General features: G+C 49.1%; 1 protein-coding gene across 1 annotated transcript in view; it reads left to right on the top strand.

Annotated features, from left to right (window-relative positions):
- The window catches only part of LOC129853029 (doublesex- and mab-3-related transcription factor 1-like), a 99321-nt gene extending 79111 nt beyond the window's left edge, over positions 1-20210 (top strand). Inside the window, exon 5 of the mRNA XM_055918667.1 lies at positions 18333-20210. Coding sequence (XP_055774642.1) covers positions 18333-18493 — 161 coding nt within the window. The 3' untranslated portion in view covers positions 18494-20210. The remainder of the gene's footprint in view (positions 1-18332) is intronic.
- The last annotated feature ends 878 nt before the right edge of the window (positions 20211-21088 follow it).

The following is a 21088-nucleotide window of genomic DNA, read 5'->3' as shown; positions in this document are numbered from 1 at the left end:
CAACACAACATAACAACAACATGGCAGCAACACAACATAACAACAACATGGTAGCAACACAACATGACAACAACATGGTAGCAACACAACATGACAACAACATGGTAGCAACACAACATGACAACAACAACATGGTAGCAACACAACATGGTAGCAACACAACATGACAACAACATGGTAGCAACACAACATAACAACAACATGGTAGCAACACAACATAACAACAACATGGCAGCAACACAACATAACAACAACAACATGGTAGCAACACAACATGACAACAACATGGTAGCAACACAACATGACAACAACATGGCAGCAACACAACATAACAACAACAACATGGTAGCAACACAACATGACAACAACATGGTAGCAACACAACATGACAACAACAACATGGTAGAAACACAACATGACAACAACATGGTAGCAACACAACATAACAACAACAACATGGTAGCAACACAACATAACAACAACATGGCAGCAACACAACATGGTAGCAACACAACATGGTAGCAACACAACATGACAACAACATGGTAGCAACACAACATAACAGCAACATGGTAGCAACACAACATAACAACAACATGGTAGAAACACAACATGACAACAACATGGTAGCAACACAGCATGGTAGCAACACAACATGGCAGCAACACAACATAACAACATGGTAGCAGCACAACATAACAACAACATGGCAGCAACACAACATAACAACAACATGGCAGCAACACAACATGGTAGCAACACAACATAACAACAACATGGTAGCAACACAACATAACAACAACATGGTAGCAACACAACATGGTAGCAAAACAACATGGTAGCAACACAACATGGTAGCAGCACAACATGGTAGCAACACAACATGGTAGAAACACAACATGGTAGCAACACAACATGGTAGCAACACAACATGGTAGCAACACAACATAACAACAACAACATGGCAGCAACACAACATGGTAGCAACACAACATGACAACAACATGGCAGCAACACAACATGACAACAACATGGTAGCAACACAACATGGTAGCAACACAACATAACAACAACATGGTAGCAACACAACATGGTAGCAACACAACATAACAACAACATGGCAGCAACAACAACATGGTAGCAACACAACATGACAACAACAACATGGCAGCAACACAACATAACAACAACATGGCAGCAACACAACATAACAACAACATGGTAGCAACACAACATGACAACAACATGGTAGCAACACAACACAACAACATGGTAGCAACACAACATGACAACAACATGGTAGCAACACAACATGGTAGCAACACAACATAACAACAACATGGCAGCAACACAACATAACAACAACATGGTAGCAACACAACATAACAACAACATGGCAGCAACACAACATAACAACAACATGGTAGCAACACAACATGACAACAACATGGCAACAACACAACATAACAACAACAACATGGTAGCAACACAACATGACAACAACATGGTAGCAACACAACATGACAACAACAACATGGTAGAAACACAACATGACAACAACATGGTAGCAACACAACATAACAACAACATGGCAGCAACACAACATAACAACAACATGGTAGCAACACAACATAACAACAACAACATGGTAGCAACACAACATAACAACAACATGGCAGCAACACATAACAACAACAACATGGTAGCAACACAACATGGTAGCAACACAACATGGTAGCAACACAACATAACAACAACATGGCAGCAACACAACATGGTAGCAACACAACATGGTAGCAACACAACATGACAACAACATGGTAGCAACACAACATAACAGCAACATGGTAGCAACACAACATAACAACAACATGGTAGAAACACAACATGACAACAACATGGTAGCAACACAGCATGGTAGCAACACAACATGGCAGCAACACAACATGGTAGCAACACAACATGACAACAACATGGTAGCAACACAACATAACAACAACATGGTAGCAACACAACATGGTAGCAACACAACATAACAACAACATGGTAGCAGCACAACATAACAACAACATGGTAGCAACACAACATGGTAGCAACACAACATGGTAGCAACACAACATGGTAGCAACACAACATGGTAGCAACACAACATGGTAGCAACACAACATGGTAGAAGCACAACATGGTAGAAGCACAACATGGTAGCAATACAACATGGTAGCAACACAACATGGTAGCAACACAACATGGTAGCAACACAACATGGTAGCAGCACAACATGGTAGCAACACAACATGGTAGCAGCACAACATGGTAGCAGCACAACATGGTAGCAGCACAACATGGCGGAAATACAACATGGCAGCAATACAACATGGTAGAAATACAACATGGTAGCAGCACAACATGGTGGCAATACAACATGGTAGCAATACAACATGGTAGCAATACAGCATGGTAGCAATACAGCATGGTAGCAATACAACATGGTAGCAGCACAACATGGTAGCAGCACAACATGGTAGCAACACAACATGGTAGCAACACAACATGGTAGCAACACATTTACATTTACATTTTACATTTACGTCATTTAGCAGATGCTCTTATCCAGAGCGACTTACAAATTGGTGCATTCACCTTATGACATCCAGTGGAACAGCCACTTTACAATAGTGCATCTAAATCTTTTAAGGGGGGGGGTCAGAAGGATTGCTTTATCCTATCCTAGGTACAACATGGTAGCAACACAACATGGTATTAATTGACCCTGTATATAGTACATACTTGTGTTTTCATATTTCTTCTTATTTCTTGTTTTTGTCTAGTTCTGCGTTGTTGGGTTTTGAGTTTGTGAGAAAGGCATTTCACTGTACTTGTGCACATGACATTAAAACTTGAAACTAATTGTTATTTTCTAAAGAAACCTAGCTAGTGAACTCTGATGATGTGTGTAAGCTAATGTTAGCTAGCTTTACCCCAGCAGATTCAAGATACTGTAGCTGGCTAATTAATGACATTTGTATCACCTTTACACACGGAAAAGCAAATATTCTGGAGCACAACCTATGTGAAGCTAGCCACAGTGAAGCTAGCCACGAAAGTGGAATTTGCAGTTCGCCTTCAAAATAAAAGTCTTGCATTGAGACCGTCGCAAACTGATACAGATACTGGAGTCAAAGCTTATTTGGACAAGATAATGCTTAACAAGTTTGAAGTGTTGTAAAAATTAATCAAAATACAATTATCTGTTAATTTGACCAACAAAAGGACAAATCAGTTGAAATCACACTGTGGATATATGAGACTTCATCATTGCATTGGGGGGATAATTCCACTGTACAGCCTCGCCTATAGATTGTGGATCAATGAAATGGGGTATCAGCCTATTCAGTGACACCCACAGAACACAACTGTGAAGAGTTTACACACATATTAGTGTTGTAGCCCTTATAGCAGGACTTTTAAGTACCTGCTGCATGGTCTCGGTCTCGTCCCCACCTGCTGCATGGTCTCGTCCCCACCTGCTGCATGGTCTCGGTCTCGTCCCCACCTGCTGCATGGTCTCGGTCTCGTCCCCACCTGCTGCATGGTCTCGGTCTCGTCCCCACCTGCTGCATGGTCTCGTCCCCACCTGCTGCATGGTCTCGGTCTCGTTCCCACCTGCTGCATGGTCTCGGTCTCGTCCCCACCTGCTGCATGGTCTCATCCCCACCTGCTGCATGGTCTCGTCCCCACCTGCTCCATGGTCTCGTCCCCACCTGCTGCATGGTCTCGGTCTCGTCCCCACCTGCTGCATGGTCTCGGTCTCGTTCCCACCTGCTGCATGGTCTCGTTCCCACCTGCTGCATGGTCTCGTCCCCACCTGCTGCATGGTCTCGTCCCCACCTGCTCCATGGTCTCGTCCCCACCTGCTCCATGGTCTCGGTCTCGTCCCCACCTGCTGCATGGTCTCGTCCCCACCTGCTCCATGGTCTCGTCCCCACCTGCTGCATGGTCTCGTCCCCACCTGCTCCATGGTCTCGTCCCCACCTGCTGCATGGTCTCGGTCTCGTCCCCACCTGCTGCATGGTCTCGTCCCCACCTGCTGCATGGTCTCGGTCTCGTCCCCACCTGCTGCATGGTCTCGTCCCCACCTGCTGCATGGTCTCGTCCCCACCTGCTGCATGGTCTCGTCCCCACCTCCTGCATGGTCTCGGTCTCGTCTCCACCTGCTGCATGGTCTCGGTCTCGTCCCCACCTGCTGCATGGTCTCGTCCCCACCTGCTGCATGGTCTCGGTCTCGTACCCACCTGCTGCATGGTCTCGTCCCCACCTGCTGCATGGTCTCGTCCCCACCTGCTGCATGGTCTCGTCCCCACCTGCTGCATGGTCTCGTCCCCACCTGCTCCATGGTCTCGTCCCCACCTGCTGCATGGTCTCGTCCCCACCTGCTGCATGGTCTCGGTCTCGTCCCCACCTGCTGCATGGTCTCGTCCCCACCTGCTGCATGGTCTCGTCCCCACCTGCTGCATGGTCTCGTCCCCACCTCCTGCATGGTCTCGGTCTCGTCTCCACCTGCTGCATGGTCTCGGTCTCGTCCCCACCTGCTGCATGGTCTCGTCCCCACCTGCTGCATGGTCTCGGTCTCGTACCCACCTGCTGCATGGTCTCGTCCCCACCTGCTGCATGGTCTCGTCCCCACCTGCTGCATGGTCTCGTCCCCACCTGCTGCATGGTCTCGTCCCCACCTGCTCCATGGTCTCGTCCCCACCTGCTGCATGGTCTCGTCCCCACCTGCTGCATGGTCTCGGTCTCGTCCCCACCTGCTGCATGGTCTCGGTCTCGTCCCCACCTGCTGCATGGTCTTCTGTCCCCACCTGCTGCATGGTCTCATCCCCACCTGCTGCATGGTCTCGGTCTCGTCCCCACCTGCTGCATGGTCTCGTCCCCACCTGCTGCATGGTCTCGGTCTCGTCCCCACCTACTGCATGGTCTCGGTCTCGTCCCCACCTGCTGCATGGTCTCGTCCCCACCTGCTGCATGGTCTCATCCCCACCTGCTGCATGGTCTCATCCCCACCTGCTGCATGGTCTCATCCCCACCTGCTGCATGGTCTCGTCTCCACCTGCTCCATGGTCTCGTCCCCACCTGCTGCATGGTCTCGGTCTCGTCCCCACCTGCTCCATGGTCTCGTCCCCACCTGCTGCATGGTCTCGTCCCCACCTGCTGCATGGTCTCGTCCCCACCTGCTCCATGGTCTCGTCCCCACCTGCTGCATGGTCTCGTCCCCACCTGCTGCATGGTCTCGTCCCCACCTGCTGCATGGTCTCGTCCCCACCTGCTGCATGGTCTCGGTCTCGTCCCCACCTGCTGCATGGTCTCATCCCCACCTGCTGCATGGTCTCGGTCTCATCCCCACCTGCTGCATGGTCTCGGTCTCGTCCCCACCTGCTGCATGGTCTCGGTCTCGTCCCCACCTGCTGCATGGTCTCGTCCCCACCTGCTGCATGGTCTCGTCCCCACCTGCTGCATGGTCTCGGTCTCGTCCCCACCTGCTGCATGGTCTCGTTCCCACCTGCTGCATGGTCTCGTCCCCACCTGCTGCATGGTCTCGTCCCCACCTGCTGCATGGTCTCGTCCCCACCTGCTGCATGGTCTCGTCCCCACCTGCTCCATGGTCTCGTCCCCACCTGCTGCATGGTCTCGTCCCCACCTGCTGCATGGTCTCGGTCTCGTCCCCACCTGCTGCATGGTCTCGGTCTCGTCCCCACCTGCTGCATGGTCTCGGTCTCGTCCCCACCTGCTCCATGGTCTCGTCCCCACCTGCTGCATGGTCTCGTCCCCACCTCCTGCATGGTCTCGGTCTCGTCTCCACCTGCTACATGGTCTCGGTCTCGTCCCCACCTGCTGCATGGTCTCGTCCCCACCTCCTGCATGGTCTCGGTCTCGTCTCCACCTGCTACATGGTCTCGGTCTCGTCCCCACCTGCTGCATGGTCTCGTCCCCACCTGCTGCATGGTCTCGGTCTCGTCCCCACCTGCTGCATGGTCTCGGTCTCGTCCCCACCTGCTGCATGGTCTCGGTCTCGTCCCCACCTGCTGCATGGTCTCGGTCTCGTCCCCACCTGCTGCATGGTCTCGTCCCCACCTGCTGCATGGTCTCGGTCTCGTCCCCACCTGCTGCATGGTCTCGTTCCCACCTGCTGCATGGTCTCGGTCTCGTCCCCACCTGCTGCATGGTCTCGGTCTCGTCCCCACCTGCTGCATGGTCTCGTCCCCACCTGCTGCATGGTCTCGTCCCCACCTGCTGCATGGTCTCGTCTCCACCTGCTGCATGGTCTCGGTCTCGTCCCCACCTGCTGCATGGTCTCGGTCTCGTCCCCACCTGCTGCATGGTCTCATCCCCACCTGCTGCATGGTCTCGTCCCCACCTGCTGCATGGTCTCGGTCTCGTCCCCACCTGCTGCATGGTCTCGGTCTCGTCCCCACCTGCTGCATGGTCTCGTCCCCACCTGCTGCATGGTCTCGTCCCCACCTGCTCCATGGTCTCGTCCCCACCTGCTGCATGGTCTCGTCCCCACCTGCTGCATGGTCTCGTCCCCACCTGCTCCATGGTCTCGTCCCCACCTGCTGCATGGTCTCGGTCTCGTCCCCACCTGCTCCATGGTCTCGTCCCCACCTACTGCATGGTCTCGTCCCCACCTGCTGCATGGTCTCGTCCCCACCTGCTGCATGGTCTCGGTCTCGTCCCCACCTGCTGCATGGTCTCGGTCTCGTCCCCACCTACTGCATGGTCTCGGTCTCGTCCCCACCTGCTGCATGGTCTCGGTCTCGTCCCCACCTGCTGCATGGTGTCGGTCTCGTCCCCACCTACTGCATGGTCTCGGTCTCGTCCCCACCTACTGCATGGTCTCGGTCTCGTCACCACCTACTGCATGGTCTCGGTCTCGTCCCCACCTGCTGCATGGTCTCGTCCCCACCTGCTGCATGGTCTCGGTCTCGTCCCCACCTGCTGCATGGTCTCGTTCCCACCTGCTGCATGGTCTCGGTCTCGTCCCCACCTGCTGCATGGTCTCGTCCCCACCTGCTGCATGGTCTCGGTCTCGTCCCCACCTGCTGCATGGTCTCGTCCCCACCTGCTGCATGGTCTCGTCCCCACCTGCTGCATGGTCTCGTCCCCACCTGCTCCATGGTCTCGTCCCCACCTGCTGCATGGTCTCGTCCCCACCTGCTGCATGGTCTCGTCTCCACCTGCTCCATGGTCTCGTCCCCACCTGCTGCATGGTCTCGGTCTCGTCCCCACCTGCTCCATGGTCTCGTCCCCACCTGCTGCATGGTCTCGTCCCCACCTGCTGCATGGTCTCGTTCCCACCTGCTGCATGGTCTCGTCCCCACCTGCTGCATGGTCTCGTCCCCACCTGCTGCATGGTCTCGGTCTCGTCCCCACCTGCTGCATGGTCTCGGTCTCGTCCCCACCTGCTGCATGGTCTCGTCCCCACCTGCTGCATGGTCTCGGTCTCGTCCCCACCTGCTGCATGGTCTCGGTCTCGTCCCCACCTGCTGCATGGTCTCGGTCTCGTCCCCACCTGCTGCATGGTCTCGGTCTCGTCCCCACCTGCTGCATGGTCTCGTCCCCACCTGCTGCATGGTCTCGTCCCCACCTGCTGCATGGTCTCGGTCTCGTCCCCACCTGCTGCATGGTCTCGGTCTCGTCCCCACCTGCTGCATGGTCTCGGTCTCGTCCCCACCTGCTGCATGGTCTCGGTCTCGTCCCCACCTGCTGCATGGTCTCGTCCCCACCTGCTGCATGGTCTCGGTCTCGTCCCCACCTGCTGCATGGTCTCGTCCCCACCTGCTGCATGGTCTCGGTCTCGTCCCCACCTGCTGCATGGTCTCGGTCTCGTCCCCACCTGCTGCATGGTCTCGTCCCCACCTGCTGCATGGTCTCGGTCTCGTCCCCACCTGCTGCATGGTCTCGTTCCCACCTGCTGCATGGTCTCGGTCTCGTCCCCACCTGCTGCATGGTCTCGGTCTCGTCCCCACCTGCTGCATGGTCTCGTCCCCACCTGCTGCATGGTCTCGTCCCCACCTGCTGCATGGTCTCGTCTCCACCTGCTGCATGGTCTCGGTCTCGTCCCCACCTGCTGCATGGTCTCGGTCTCGTCCCCACCTGCTGCATGGTCTCGTCCCCACCTGCTGCATGGTCTCGTCCCCACCTGCTGCATGGTCTCGGTCTCGTCCCCACCTGCTGCATGGTCTCGGTCTCGTCCCCACCTGCTGCATGGTCTCGTCCCCACCTGCTGCATGGTCTCGTCCCCACCTGCTCCATGGTCTCGTCCCCACCTGCTGCATGGTCTCGTCCCCACCTGCTGCATGGTCTCGTCTCCACCTGCTGCATGGTCTCGGTCTCGTCCCCACCTGCTGCATGGTCTCGGTCTCGTCCCCACCTGCTGCATGGTCTCGTCCCCACCTGCTGCATGGTCTCGTCCCCACCTGCTGCATGGTCTCGGTCTCGTCCCCACCTGCTGCATGGTCTCGGTCTCGTCCCCACCTGCTGCATGGTCTCGTCCCCACCTGCTGCATGGTCTCGTCCCCACCTGCTCCATGGTCTCGTCCCCACCTGCTGCATGGTCTCGTCCCCACCTGCTGCATGGTCTCGTCCCCACCTGCTCCATGGTCTCGTCCCCACCTGCTGCATGGTCTCGGTCTCATCCCCACCTGCTCCATGGTCTCGTCCCCACCTACTGCATGGTCTCGTCCCCACCTGCTGCATGGTCTCGTCCCCACCTGCTGCATGGTCTCGGTCTCGTCCCCACCTGCTGCATGGTCTCGGTCTCGTCCCCACCTACTGCATGGTCTCGGTCTCGTCCCCACCTGCTGCATGGTCTCGGTCTCGTCCCCACCTGCTGCATGGTCTCGGTCTCGTCCCCACCTACTGCATGGTCTCGGTCTCGTCCCCACCTACTGCATGGTCTCGGTCTCGTCCCCACCTACTGCATGGTCTCGGTCTCGTCCCCACCTACTGCATGGTCTCGGTCTCGTCACCACCTACTGCATGGTCTCGGTCTCGTCCCCACCTGCTGCATGGTCTCGTCCCCACCTGCTGCATGGTCTCGGTCTCGTCTCCACCTGCTGCATGGTCTCGTTCCCACCTGCTGCATGGTCTCGGTCTCGTCCCCACCTGCTGCATGGTCTCGTCCCCACCTGCTGCATGGTCTCGGTCTCATCCCCACCTGCTGCATGGTCTCGTCCCCACCTGCTGCATGGTCTCGTCCCCACCTGCTGCATGGTCTCGTCCCCACCTGCTCCATGGTCTCGTCCCCACCTGCTGCATGGTCTCATCCCCACCTGCTGCATGGTCTCGTCTCCACCTGCTCCATGGTCTCGTCCCCACCTGCTGCATGGTCTCGGTCTCGTCCCCACCTGCTGCATGGTCTCGTCCCCACCTGCTGCATGGTCTCGTCCCCACCTGCTGCATGGTCTCGTTCCCACCTGCTGCATGGTCTCGTCCCCACCTGCTGCATGGTCTCGTCCCCACCTGCTGCATGGTCTCGGTCTCGTCCCCACCTGCTGCATGGTCTCGGTCTCGTCCCCACCTGCTGCATGGTCTCGTCCCCACCTGCTGCATGGTCTCGGTCTCGTCCCCACCTGCTGCATGGTCTCGGTCTCGTCCCCACCTGCTGCATGGTCTCGGTCTCGTCCCCACCTGCTGCATGGTCTCGGTCTCGTCCCCACCTGCTGCATGGTCTCGTCCCCACCTGCTGCATGGTCTCGTCCCCACCTGCTGCATGGTCTCGGTCTCGTCCCCACCTGCTGCATGGTCTCGGTCTCGTCCCCACCTGCTGCATGGTCTCGGTCTCGTCCCCACCTGCTGCATGGTCTCGGTCTCGTCCCCACCTGCTGCATGGTCTCGTCCCCACCTGCTGCATGGTCTCGTCCCCACCTGCTGCATGGTCTCGGTCTCGTCCCCACCTGCTGCATGGTCTCGTTCCCACCTGCTGCATGGTCTCGTCCCCACCTGCTGCATGGTCTCGTCCCCACCTGCTGCATGGTCTCGGTCTCGTCCCCACCTGCTGCATGGTCTCGGTCTCGTCCCCACCTGCTGCATGGTCTCGTCCCCACCTGCTGCATGGTCTCGTCCCCACCTGCTGCATGGTCTCGTCCCCACCTCCTGCATGGTCTCGTCCCGACCTCGTCCATCCTCTCCTCTCTCCTCCTGTCCTCTCTTCTTTCCCCACCTCTCCTCCTGTCCTCTCTTCTTTCCCCACCTCTCCTCTCTCCTCCTCTCTTCTTTCCCCACCTCTCCTCTCTCCTCCTGTCCTCTCTTCTTTCCCCACCTCTCCTCTCTCCTCCTGTCACATCTGGGCTTTTGTTCCTCTCTCCTCTCACTTGCAGGAATGATTGAGTCTTGTTCACTCCCTCTTTCACTCACTCCCTCTTTCACGGGGCAGGAGAAAAAGCTTCCTTTTGTTAAAGCAACACAAAGACTGTTTAATAGCTGTGTATTCAGAAATACTCTGTAGAGAGGGGGAAAGGAGTGGGAGGAAAGAGAGTGTGAGGAGGGCAGAAGTTCATGGTGAGAATAATCTTTGTGTGAATGATGTAAGGTAAAGCCTCTCGTGTTTCAGAGCAGTTTAAACTTGACGTGTGTGGTTCAGTAAAGTGGGGTTGTTGTTCATTCTCTGTCAGGAGAAAAGTCAGAGGATGTGTCCCAAATGGAACCCTATTCCCTATATAGTGCACTACTATAGACCCCAGGAAGAGTAGCTGCTGCCTTGGCAGGAACTAATGGGGATCCATAATAAACCCCAGGAAGAGTAGCTGCTGCCTTGGCAGGAACTAATGGGGATCCATAATAAACCCCAGGAAGGGTAGCTGCTGCCTTGGCAGGAACTAATGGGATCCATAATAAACCCCAGGAAGAGTAGCTGCTGCCTTGGCAGGAACTAATGGGGATCCATAATAAACCCCAGGAAGAGTAGCTGCTGCCTTGGCAGGAACTAATGGGGATCCATAATAAACCCCAGGAAGAGTAGCTGCTGCCTTGGCAGGAACTAATGGGGATCCATAATAAACCCCAGGAAGAGTAGCTGCTGCCTTGGCAGGAACTAATGGGGATCCATAATAAACCCCAGGAAGAGTAGCTGCTGCCTTGACAGGAACTAATGTGGATCCATAATAAAATACAAATTTAACAAAGGAAATAGAGGAACTAACAGTACAGTAGATAGCAATAAAAACTGTACCATAGAGGTACATAATAAGTTAGAGGAAAAACAAAAATAAATGGATGAACTTAATTCAAGAAAGTATAATGAATTGTAAAAAATAAAGCAAATTGGATGACATTTTTACTAAAATGCACCAAATTATTTTAAAATCTTCAACATAGAAATGCTACCAAAAATAATTTACAGAAACTTGTTTCAAATTACTGAGTCACTCAGGATTCACCAGATTATATTTTGAAAGAGGAAGCAAAGCGCTTTAAACAGGTGTTCTCTTTCCACTAACTGAAGTTAATAAAGTATTATTGTTCCTAATAATAGTGTAACATTAAAAGTTGTACAGAAAGACATGTGTGCGGGCCAAATTGCAGAGTACGTAGTATCATTTGTTGAATTATTATTTTTTTTTTTTACCTTTTTCTCCCCAATTCCGATCTTGTCTCACCACAGCAACTCCGCAAGGGGCTCGGGAGGTGAAGGTGGAGTCAGGTCCGAAACATGACCCGCCTAACAGCGCTCCTTAACACTCGCCAGCTTAACCTGGATGCCAGCCGCACCAATGTGTCGGAGGACGCACTGTTCAACTGGCGACCGGTGGCTCATACCACCCTCATGGGTGTGGGGAGGCCTGCTGGAGGTCATTTTGCAGGGCTCTGGCAGTGCTCCTCCTTGCACTAAGGCGGAGGTAGCGGTCCTGCTGCTGGGTTGTTGCCCTCCTACGGCCTCCTCCACGTCTCCTGATGTACTGGCCTGTCTCCTGGTAGCGCCTCCATGCTCTGGACACTACGCTGACAGACACAGCAAACCTTCTTGCCACAGCTCGCATTGATGTGCCATCCTGGATGAACTGCACTACCTGAGCCACTTGTGTGGGTTGTAGACTCCGTCTCATGCTACCACTAGAGTGAGAGCACCGCCAGCATTCAAAAGTGACCAAAACATCAGCCAGGAAGCATAGGAACTGGGAAGTGGTCTGTGGTCACCACCTACAGAACCACTCCTTTATTGGGGGTGTCTTGCTAATTGCCTATAATTTCCACCTTTTGTCTATTCCATTTGCACAACATGTGAAATGTATTGTCAATCAGTGTTGCTTCCTAAGTGGACAGTTTGATTTCACAGAAGTGTGATTGACTTGGAGTTACATTGTGTTGTTTAAGTGTTCCCTTTATTTTTTTGAGCAGTGTACATATATAATTATTTTTTACTTTAACTAACTTGCCTAGTTAAATAAATAACAAATTCTTATTTACAATGAAGGCCTACCAAAAGGCTAAATGTCTCCTGCAGGGACAGAGGCTAGATTAAAATTAAAATAAATAAAAATATTGGACAAAATACACATCACGACAAGAGAGACAACTCAACACTACATAGAGACCTAAGACAACAACATAGCATGGCAGCAACACAAGATGACAACAACATGGCTGCAGCACAACATGGTATCAGCACAAAAACAAACATTATTGGGCACAAACAAGAGCACAAATGGCAAGAAGGTAGAGACAACATCACGCATATATAAATGCCTGGACTATTTACATTTTTTTGAATATCTTATAAAATGGGTTAAAGTTATGTATCGTAACCCGAGGTGTAAAATAGTAAATAATGGCTACTTCTCAGAAAAGAGGAGGAGTAAAACAAGGTTATCCACAGTCGGCATATATATTTATTATGGCCATCGAAATGTTAGCTATTAAATCAGATCCAGCAATAATATAGAGGGGCTAGAAATCCAGGGCTTAAAAACAAATATCATTGTACGGTAACACAAGTTTCCTCTTAAATCCTCAATCTAGATCCACAGGAGGATCTGAAGAATATTCCTGGAATTCAACTGAACTATGATAAATGCACCATATTACGTATTGGATTGCAAAAAATACAACTTTTACATTACCGCGTAGTTTACCGTTAAAACGTTCTGATGGTGAAGTGGATATACTCGGTATACATATTCCTAAAGAATTAACTAATGCAACACATTTTTACAGAAAGTTAGCAAAAATAGATAAGATGTTTTTATTATGAAAAGTACCTGTCTATTTATGGACAAATCACCCTGATTAATTCTTTAGTTATATTCAAGTTTACCTATTTACTGCCTACGCCGAATTATCTTTCTTTTTAAATGAAAGCAAAAAATATTTCACTTTATTTGGAAGAGCAAGCCAGACAAATAAAATGTGCTTATTTATATAGTGAATATTTTTTTGGGGGGCTAAAATGAATAAATATTATTGCATTAACCTGTTTGGGGTGCAAGCCCGACCTCGGACCGAAAATGACACCCCTGCAGGGCGCGAAATTCAAAATCTATTTTTTTAAAATATTTAACTTTTACACATTAATAAGTCCAATACAGCATTTGAAAGATAAACATCTTGTCAATCCAGCCAACATGTCCGATTTTTTAAATGTTTTACAGAGAAAACACCACATATATTTATGTTAGCTCACCACCAAATACAAAAGTGGACAGACACGTATGAATTATGATTATGAAGTATGAATTATGATTGAAGTAGCATGCACAACCAACCGAAATAAACTAAAACCAACCTAAAGAGCCCAGAAAAAACGACCTCAGATGACAGTCATATAACATGTTACACAATAAATCTATGTTTTGTTCATAAAAAGTGCATATTTTAGCTATAAATCAGTTTTACATTGATGCTACCCAAAAATGCTAATACATAGCTACAGTCTGAATCCAGCCGGGAGTAGCCAGAGAAAATACATACACCAACGTCGGCTACTAATTACACCTCATAAAACATTTCAGAAAAACATATGGTGGATAACTAATGAAAGACAGATATCTTGTGAATACAGACAACATTTCCGATTTTTGAAGTGTTTTACAGCGAAAACACAATATATCGTTATATTAGCTAACATCATAAGCTAGCATAAGGCAGCATTGATTCTAGTCAAGCGCTAGCCTAGCACAGTTAGCAGAGTTAGCATTCAACAGTTCGACATATATATGAAAAAGCATCCCAAATTGGGTCTTATCTTTCTTGGTACTCCATCAGAATGTTGTAACGGGGTCCAATGTCCAGTAGAGTCTTTAGTTGGGTTCCAGAACGAATTATTTCCCTCTTTGGTTAGCTAGCACGATAGCATTGCTGCGCTAGAAAGCTTTTCTTCAAAAAATTCTTCCGTCGTTTCACATCTAAAGTCCAGAATAAATTGCAATAATATAATTAAAGTATATTGAAAAAACATACTTTAGGATGATTTTGTGACATGTATCAAATAATATCGTAGTCAGGCATCATATTCAACGTTATCTACCTTGTTCCAGAAGCCGAGATCAAATTATCCTTCGCGCCCGGATTTTTTTTTTAACTGCGCAGGTCTCACAAGAAGTTGTGTTATTCAGTCCAGGGACGAGATATTCGACTCCTTTCAATTCTCACTTCCGCATTACAGTCTGACGAACGCCTCTGACGTGTCCCTATGGTCACAAGTCAAATGGCCTTTTATAGAGAAGGTCTTAAAGAGACACATCGCATTTTGGGAAACTCAATTCGGCTGGGAAAATGGCTGTAAAAATATTTCTGTTCGACTTAGAGAAACAATTCAAACCTTTTTAGAAACTACAGACTGTTATCTATCCAACAGTAGTAAATATATGCATATTGGAAAATAAAAAGTTTCTTAGGAGGCCGTTTGAAAATGTGCACACATTTTCCAGTTTTTTCAATATTCAGCGTGCAGCCATAACAGGTTTTAAACCCCTCACGAAAAGCATCAGTCATACAAAGGTTAAACCCAAACTGGTTTTCCAGTAGATTAGTAAGAATGGCTCCGCCTCTTTCCAGATCACAACCTCTCCGTTTCAGTTGTATACAAAGTATTCATCCCTCGACTTCTTCCACAATTTGTCACTTAACAGCCTTATTCTAAAATTAATCAAAACGTTTTTCCCCCTCATCAATCTACATACAAAACCCCATAATGACAACGCAAAAACACATTTTTACATTTTTCTAACATAAAAACATTTGAAAACTGAAATTACATAAGTTTTCAGATCCTTTACTCAGTACTTTGTTGAAACACCTTTGACAGTGATTACAGCCTCGAGTCTTCTTGGGTATGACGCTACAAGCTTGGCACACCTGTATTTGGGGAGTTTCTCCCGTTCTTCTCTGCAGATCCTCTCAAGCTCTGTCAGGTTGGACGGGGTGCATCGATGAACAGCTGTTTTCAGGTCTCTCCAGAGATGATTGATCGGGTTCATGTCCGGGTTCTGGCTGGGCCACTCAAGGACATTCAGAGACTTGTCCCGAAGCCACTCCTGCATTGTCTTGGCTGTGTGTTTAGGGTCGCTGTGGTGTTGGAAGGTGAACCTTCGCCCCAGTCTGAGGTCCTGAGCGCTCTGGAGCAGGTTTTCATCAAGGATCTCTCTGTACTTTGCTCCGTTCATCTTTCCCTCTATCCTGACTAGTCTTCCAGTCCCTGCCTCTGAATAACATCAGCACAGTATGATGCTGCCACCACCATGCTTCACCATAGCGAAGGATGGTGCCAGGTTTCTTCCAGACGTGACGCTTGGCATTCAGGCAAAATAGTTCTCTCTTGGTTTCATCAGACCAGAGAATCTTGTTTCTCATGGTCTGGGAGTCCTTTAGGTGCCTTTTGGCAAACCAAGCAGGTTGTCATGTGCCTTTTATTGAGGAGTGGCTTCCGTCTGGCCACTCTACCATAAAGGCCTGATTGATGTAGTGAGCAGAGATGGTTGTCCTTCTGGAAGGTTCTCCCATCTCCACAGAGGAACTCTGAAGGTCTGTCAGAGTGACCATCGAGTTCTTTGTCACCTCCCTGACCAAGGCCCTTCTCCCCCGATTGCTCAGTTTGGCCGGGTGGCCAGCTCTAGGAAGAGTCTTGGTATTGCCAAACTTCTTCCATTTAAGAATGATGGAGGACACTGTGTTCTTGGGGACCTTCAATGCTGCAGATTTTTTTTGGTACACTTCCCCAGATCTTTGCATCCACACAATTCTGTCTCAGAGCTCTACGGACAATTCCTTCTACCTCATGGCTTGGTTTTTGCTCTGATATGCACTGTCAACTGTGGGACCTTATATAGACAGGTGTGGGCCTTTCCAAATCATGTCCAATCAATTGAATTTACCACAGGTGGACTCCAAGTTGTAGAAACACCTCCAGGAGGGTAAAATGAAACAGGATACACCTAGGCTCAATTTTGAATCTCTTACTTATGTAAATAAGGTATTTCTGTTTTTAATTTTTTGTAAATGTGCCTGGTGGAGATTATAAAAGTACATGGCCATTAAGGCCAGATTGGTTCCTTCGAGATGTTCAAACGTTCATAGATGACCAGCCAAATAATAATCACAGTGGTTGTAGAGGTGGCACCTCAGGAGTAAATGTCAGTTGGCTTTTCATAACCAATCATTCAGAGGTGGAGACAGCAGGTGTGGTAGTCATTCAGAGGCCGAGACAGCAGGTGTGGTAGAGAGAGAGTCATTCAGAGGTGGAGACAGCAGGTGTGGTAGTCATTCAGAGGCCGAGACAGCAGGTGTGGTAGAGAGAGAGTCATTCAGAGGTCGAGACAGCAGGTGCGGTAGAGAGAGAGTCATTCAGAGGCCGAGACAGCAGGTGTGGTAGAGAGAGAGTCATTCAGAGGTCGAGACAGCAGGTGTGGTAGTCATTCAGAGGCCGAGACAGCAGGTGTGGTAGAGAGAGAGTCATTCAGAGGTCGAGACAGCAGGTGCGGTAGAGAGAGAGTCATTCAGAGGTCGAGACAGCAGGTGTGGTAGAGAGAGAGTCATTCAGAGGCCGAGACAGCAGGTGAGGTAGAGAGAGTCATTCAGAGGTCGAGACAGCATGTGAGGTAGTCATTCAGAGGCCGAGACAGCAGGTGTGGTAGAGAGAGAGTCATTCAGAGGTCGAGACAGCAGGTGTGGTAGAGAGAGAGTCATTCAGAGGCCGAGACAGCAGGTGTGGTAGAGAGAGAGTCATTCAGAGGTCGAGACAGCAGGTGTGGTAGTCATTCAGAGGCCGAGACAGCAGGTGTGGTAGAGAGAGAGTCATTCAGAGGTCGAGACAGCAGGTGCGGTAGAGAGAGAGTCATTCAGAGGCCGAGACAGCAGGTGCGGTAGAGAGAGAGTCATTCAGAGGTCGAGACAGCAGGTGTGGTAGAGAGAGAGTCATTCAGAGGTCGAGACAGCAGGTGCGGTAGAGAGAGAGTCATTCAGAGGCCGAGACAGCAGGTGTGGTAGTCATTCAGAGGCCGAGACAGCAGGTGTGGTAGAGAGAGAGTCATTCAGAGGTCGAGACAGCAGGTGCGGTAGAGAGAGAGTCATTCAGAGGCCGAGACAGCAGGTGTGGTAGTCATTCAGAGGTCGAGACAGCAGGTGTGGTAGAGAGAGAGTCATTCAGAGGTCGAGACAGCAGGTGCGGTAGAGAGAGAGTCATTCAGAGGCCGAGACAGCAGGTGTGGTAGTCATTCAGAGGCCGAGACAGCAGGTGTGGTAGAGAGAGAGTCATTCAGAGGTCGAGACAGCAGGTGCGGTAGAGAGAGAGTCATTCAGAGGCCGAGACAGCAGGTGTGGTAGTCATTCAGAGGCCGAGACAGCAGGTGAGGTAGAGAGAGAGTCATTCAGAGGTCGAGACATTGCAATCAATAAAATGCAATAGTACTTGTTGTCCGTAGCTTAGGCCTACCCATACCATAACCCCACCACCACCATGTTCCCCGCTCACCCACGCCACGCCATACACGTGGTCTGCGGTCGTGAGGCCGGATGGAGGTACTCTCTAAAACTACGTTGGATGCGACTTATGGTAAAAAAATGAACATTCAATTCTCTGGCAACAGCTCTGGTGGACATTCCTGGAGTTAGCATGCCAATTTCACGCTCACTCAAAAATGGAGACATCTGTGGCATTGTGTTGTGAAAAAACTGCACATTTTAGTGGCCTTTTATTGCCCCCAGCACAAGGTGCACCTGTGTAATGATCATGCCGTTTCTAACCCACCTGTCTGTGTCTCCCTGGATGGGGGTGGCAGTAACGGCCATGACGGTCTGTCCTGTCTGTCTGTCTAACCCACCTGTCTGTCTGTGTCTCCCTGCAGCCTTCTCCCCAGTCAGTGGAGGCGCTAACGGCCATGACGGTCTGTCCTGTCTGTCCATCAGCTCCCTGGTCAACAGCTCTGAGGGGAAGACTGAGTGTGACGGACATGACCAGGGACAGGGCTTTACTGTCGACTCCATCATAGAGGGAAACCACAAATAACCAGAGGAAGAAGAGGAGAGAGAGAGAGGAAGAGAAAAAAAAAATCTAAAATCACACTCTTTTGAAATCAATTTGTTGAAATAAAGGTTTTGTTTCTGTAAACTTTCTTCCAATGTTGTCATTCTGAAGATATTCCAAGTGTCCTTATGTGTTCCTGTCTGAGCTCTATAGACATGGTTCTAGTGAGTGTGTGGTCTGTAAACTTTCTTCCAATGTTGTCATTCTGAAGATATTCCAAGTGTCCTTATTTGTTCCTGTCTGAGCTCTATAGACATGGTTCTAGTGAGTGTGTGGTCTGTAAACTTTCTTCCAATGTTGTCATTCTGAAGATATTCCAAGTGTCCTTATGTGTTCCTGTCTGAGCTCTATAGAAATGGTTCTAGTGAGTGTGTGGTCTGTAAGCCAGGGGGGAGGTGAACATACAGGGTAGATATGAATCATATTGCCCCCCTAGATCTATGCCAGTCAATATCAGGCTATATAGGGAATATACCAGTCAGTCTATATCAGTCTACTTCAGGCAATATCAGGCTATATCGGTATATACCAGTCTATATTTGTATATACCAGTCAGTCTATCAGTTTATTCCAGTCTATATCAGTCTATATGTCAGTCCAGAACAGACTATGGGAGGCGCACAGTACTACATAGTATGGAGCGCCGTTTGGGTCTGCGTGTCAAAAACGTTACACTTTAAATACCACTATTTGACACGTCAAATCGTCAAAAAAACACAATTCTATTAGAATGTTGTGTGCTGAATTTGCACGTTCAAGCCAAGCGCCAACACCACGACCAGTAGCACTGTCAGATGTACAAAAGTCCGCAAACAACCGGCCACGATGTGTTTCCAAGACCGCGTCGGTAATAAGGCTGTGTTTGTTCGACCGAATGGGAAAACGTCTGCGTGACCATTTGAAATAAGATCAGGATCAAACGAGCAAGATGTAGAAATTGTGCAAATATCTTTGATACATGTTATTTGCAACTTCTGCAGTAGCTAGCTTTAGCTTTAGCTTGGCACCAATGCAACCAGCCTGAAAACAATGACCTGTAGAAACGGCGGTCATTTTCATTATTCTTAGCAATGATTTAGGATTCAATGTAAGTATTAGCTAGGTAGCCTCTTGGGATACCGGCACTGACCGGAGCTTCCGGCGGAAGTGTGGGCCCGGCAGCTGCGGTAGGTGCGTGAGACAAAACTTTACCCGCTTCATAGCATACGTTTCGGTGACTCGTTGTGACATATGAAATACGATAGTGTAATCAATGTGTAATAACTACGTAAAAAATGTATGAACATCTTAAATTATTGTGACATGCAGTCCTATTCAGGTCCTGATTGGTCAACAAGCTTATTTGATGAGTCAAATTGTGTTATTTGACGCGTGTGTATTTTTTGACACACAAAGAGCCAAATGGCCGAAACATAGAGCCATGACTACATGGAACTCAATCCCACATCAGGTAACTGATGATAACAGGGGAATCAGATTTGAAAACCAGATCAAATTACACCTTATGGAACAGCGGGGACTGTGAAGAGACACACCCATGCTAGATCGAATCCCCGAGTAAAATCTGTCATTCTGCCCCTGAACGAGGCACTGTTCCTAGGCTGTTATTGAAAATACGAATTTGTTCTTAACTGACTTGCCTAGTTAAATAAAGGTCAAATAAATTGAATAAAAATCAGTCTATATCTTTATTTACCAGTCTATTTCAGTCTTTACCAGCCTATATCAGTATTTACCAGTCTATATCAATCTACCAGTCTATATCAATCTACAAGTCTATATTAGTCTTTACCAGTCGATATCAGTCTATGTCTGTCTTTACCAGCCTATATCAGTATTTACCAGTCTGTATCAGTCTACCAGTTTATATCAGTCTACCAGTTTATATCAGTCTTTACCAGTCTATGTCTGTCTGTACCAGTCTATATCTGTCTTTATGTGTCTTATATTGGCAGTGTGAGTTCTATCTCAGCTCTATGAAGTCTCCTCCATGTTTCTATCCCTCATCCAACCACATCATTTAACCTGCTGGTTGATCCAATTTGTAAGTCGCTCTGGATAAGAGCGTCTGCTAAATGACTTAAATGTAAATGTAAATATACACATTTGATTTTCAAATTATATTTAATAAACTGTATATCGGAATATTCATTCCCAGAACAGCAAGACCCTTTAACAGAATATGAACCGTTGTTTAATTTTGCTTTAAAAATAGCATATAAGCTTCGATACATGACTAGTTTTGTTTGTTCGTAGTGCACAGCAGCTTACTGGTTCTATTCATTTAGATAGATCGTGTTGTTTAAAATCTCTTTTGAAAATATATGAGCAATAATCCTACGGTTGTTGAGTTTAATACTACTGCACTGTGTTTCTGTGTGTTTTATGGCCATTCATTTTAAATGACACATTACAAAACTGTTTATTCCTAGTTATGTTTAAATAAAACAGCAACAAATGTCATTTGGAATCTTGGATGTAGTTCCAAGTTCTACAGAAATAAAGCGCTTATTGATGAGTTGAGATGTGAAATGTGTAGGGGAGCAAGGTATAAAGCGGGAACAATTCAATGACTTG

The sequence above is a fragment of the Salvelinus fontinalis genome, chromosome 4, assembly GCF_029448725.1.
Source record: "Salvelinus fontinalis isolate EN_2023a chromosome 4, ASM2944872v1, whole genome shotgun sequence".
Taxonomy (NCBI): domain Eukaryota; kingdom Metazoa; phylum Chordata; class Actinopteri; order Salmoniformes; family Salmonidae; genus Salvelinus; species Salvelinus fontinalis.
The sequence above is the reverse complement of the archived record's forward strand: the minus strand, read 5'-3'. Positions and strand labels throughout refer to the sequence as shown.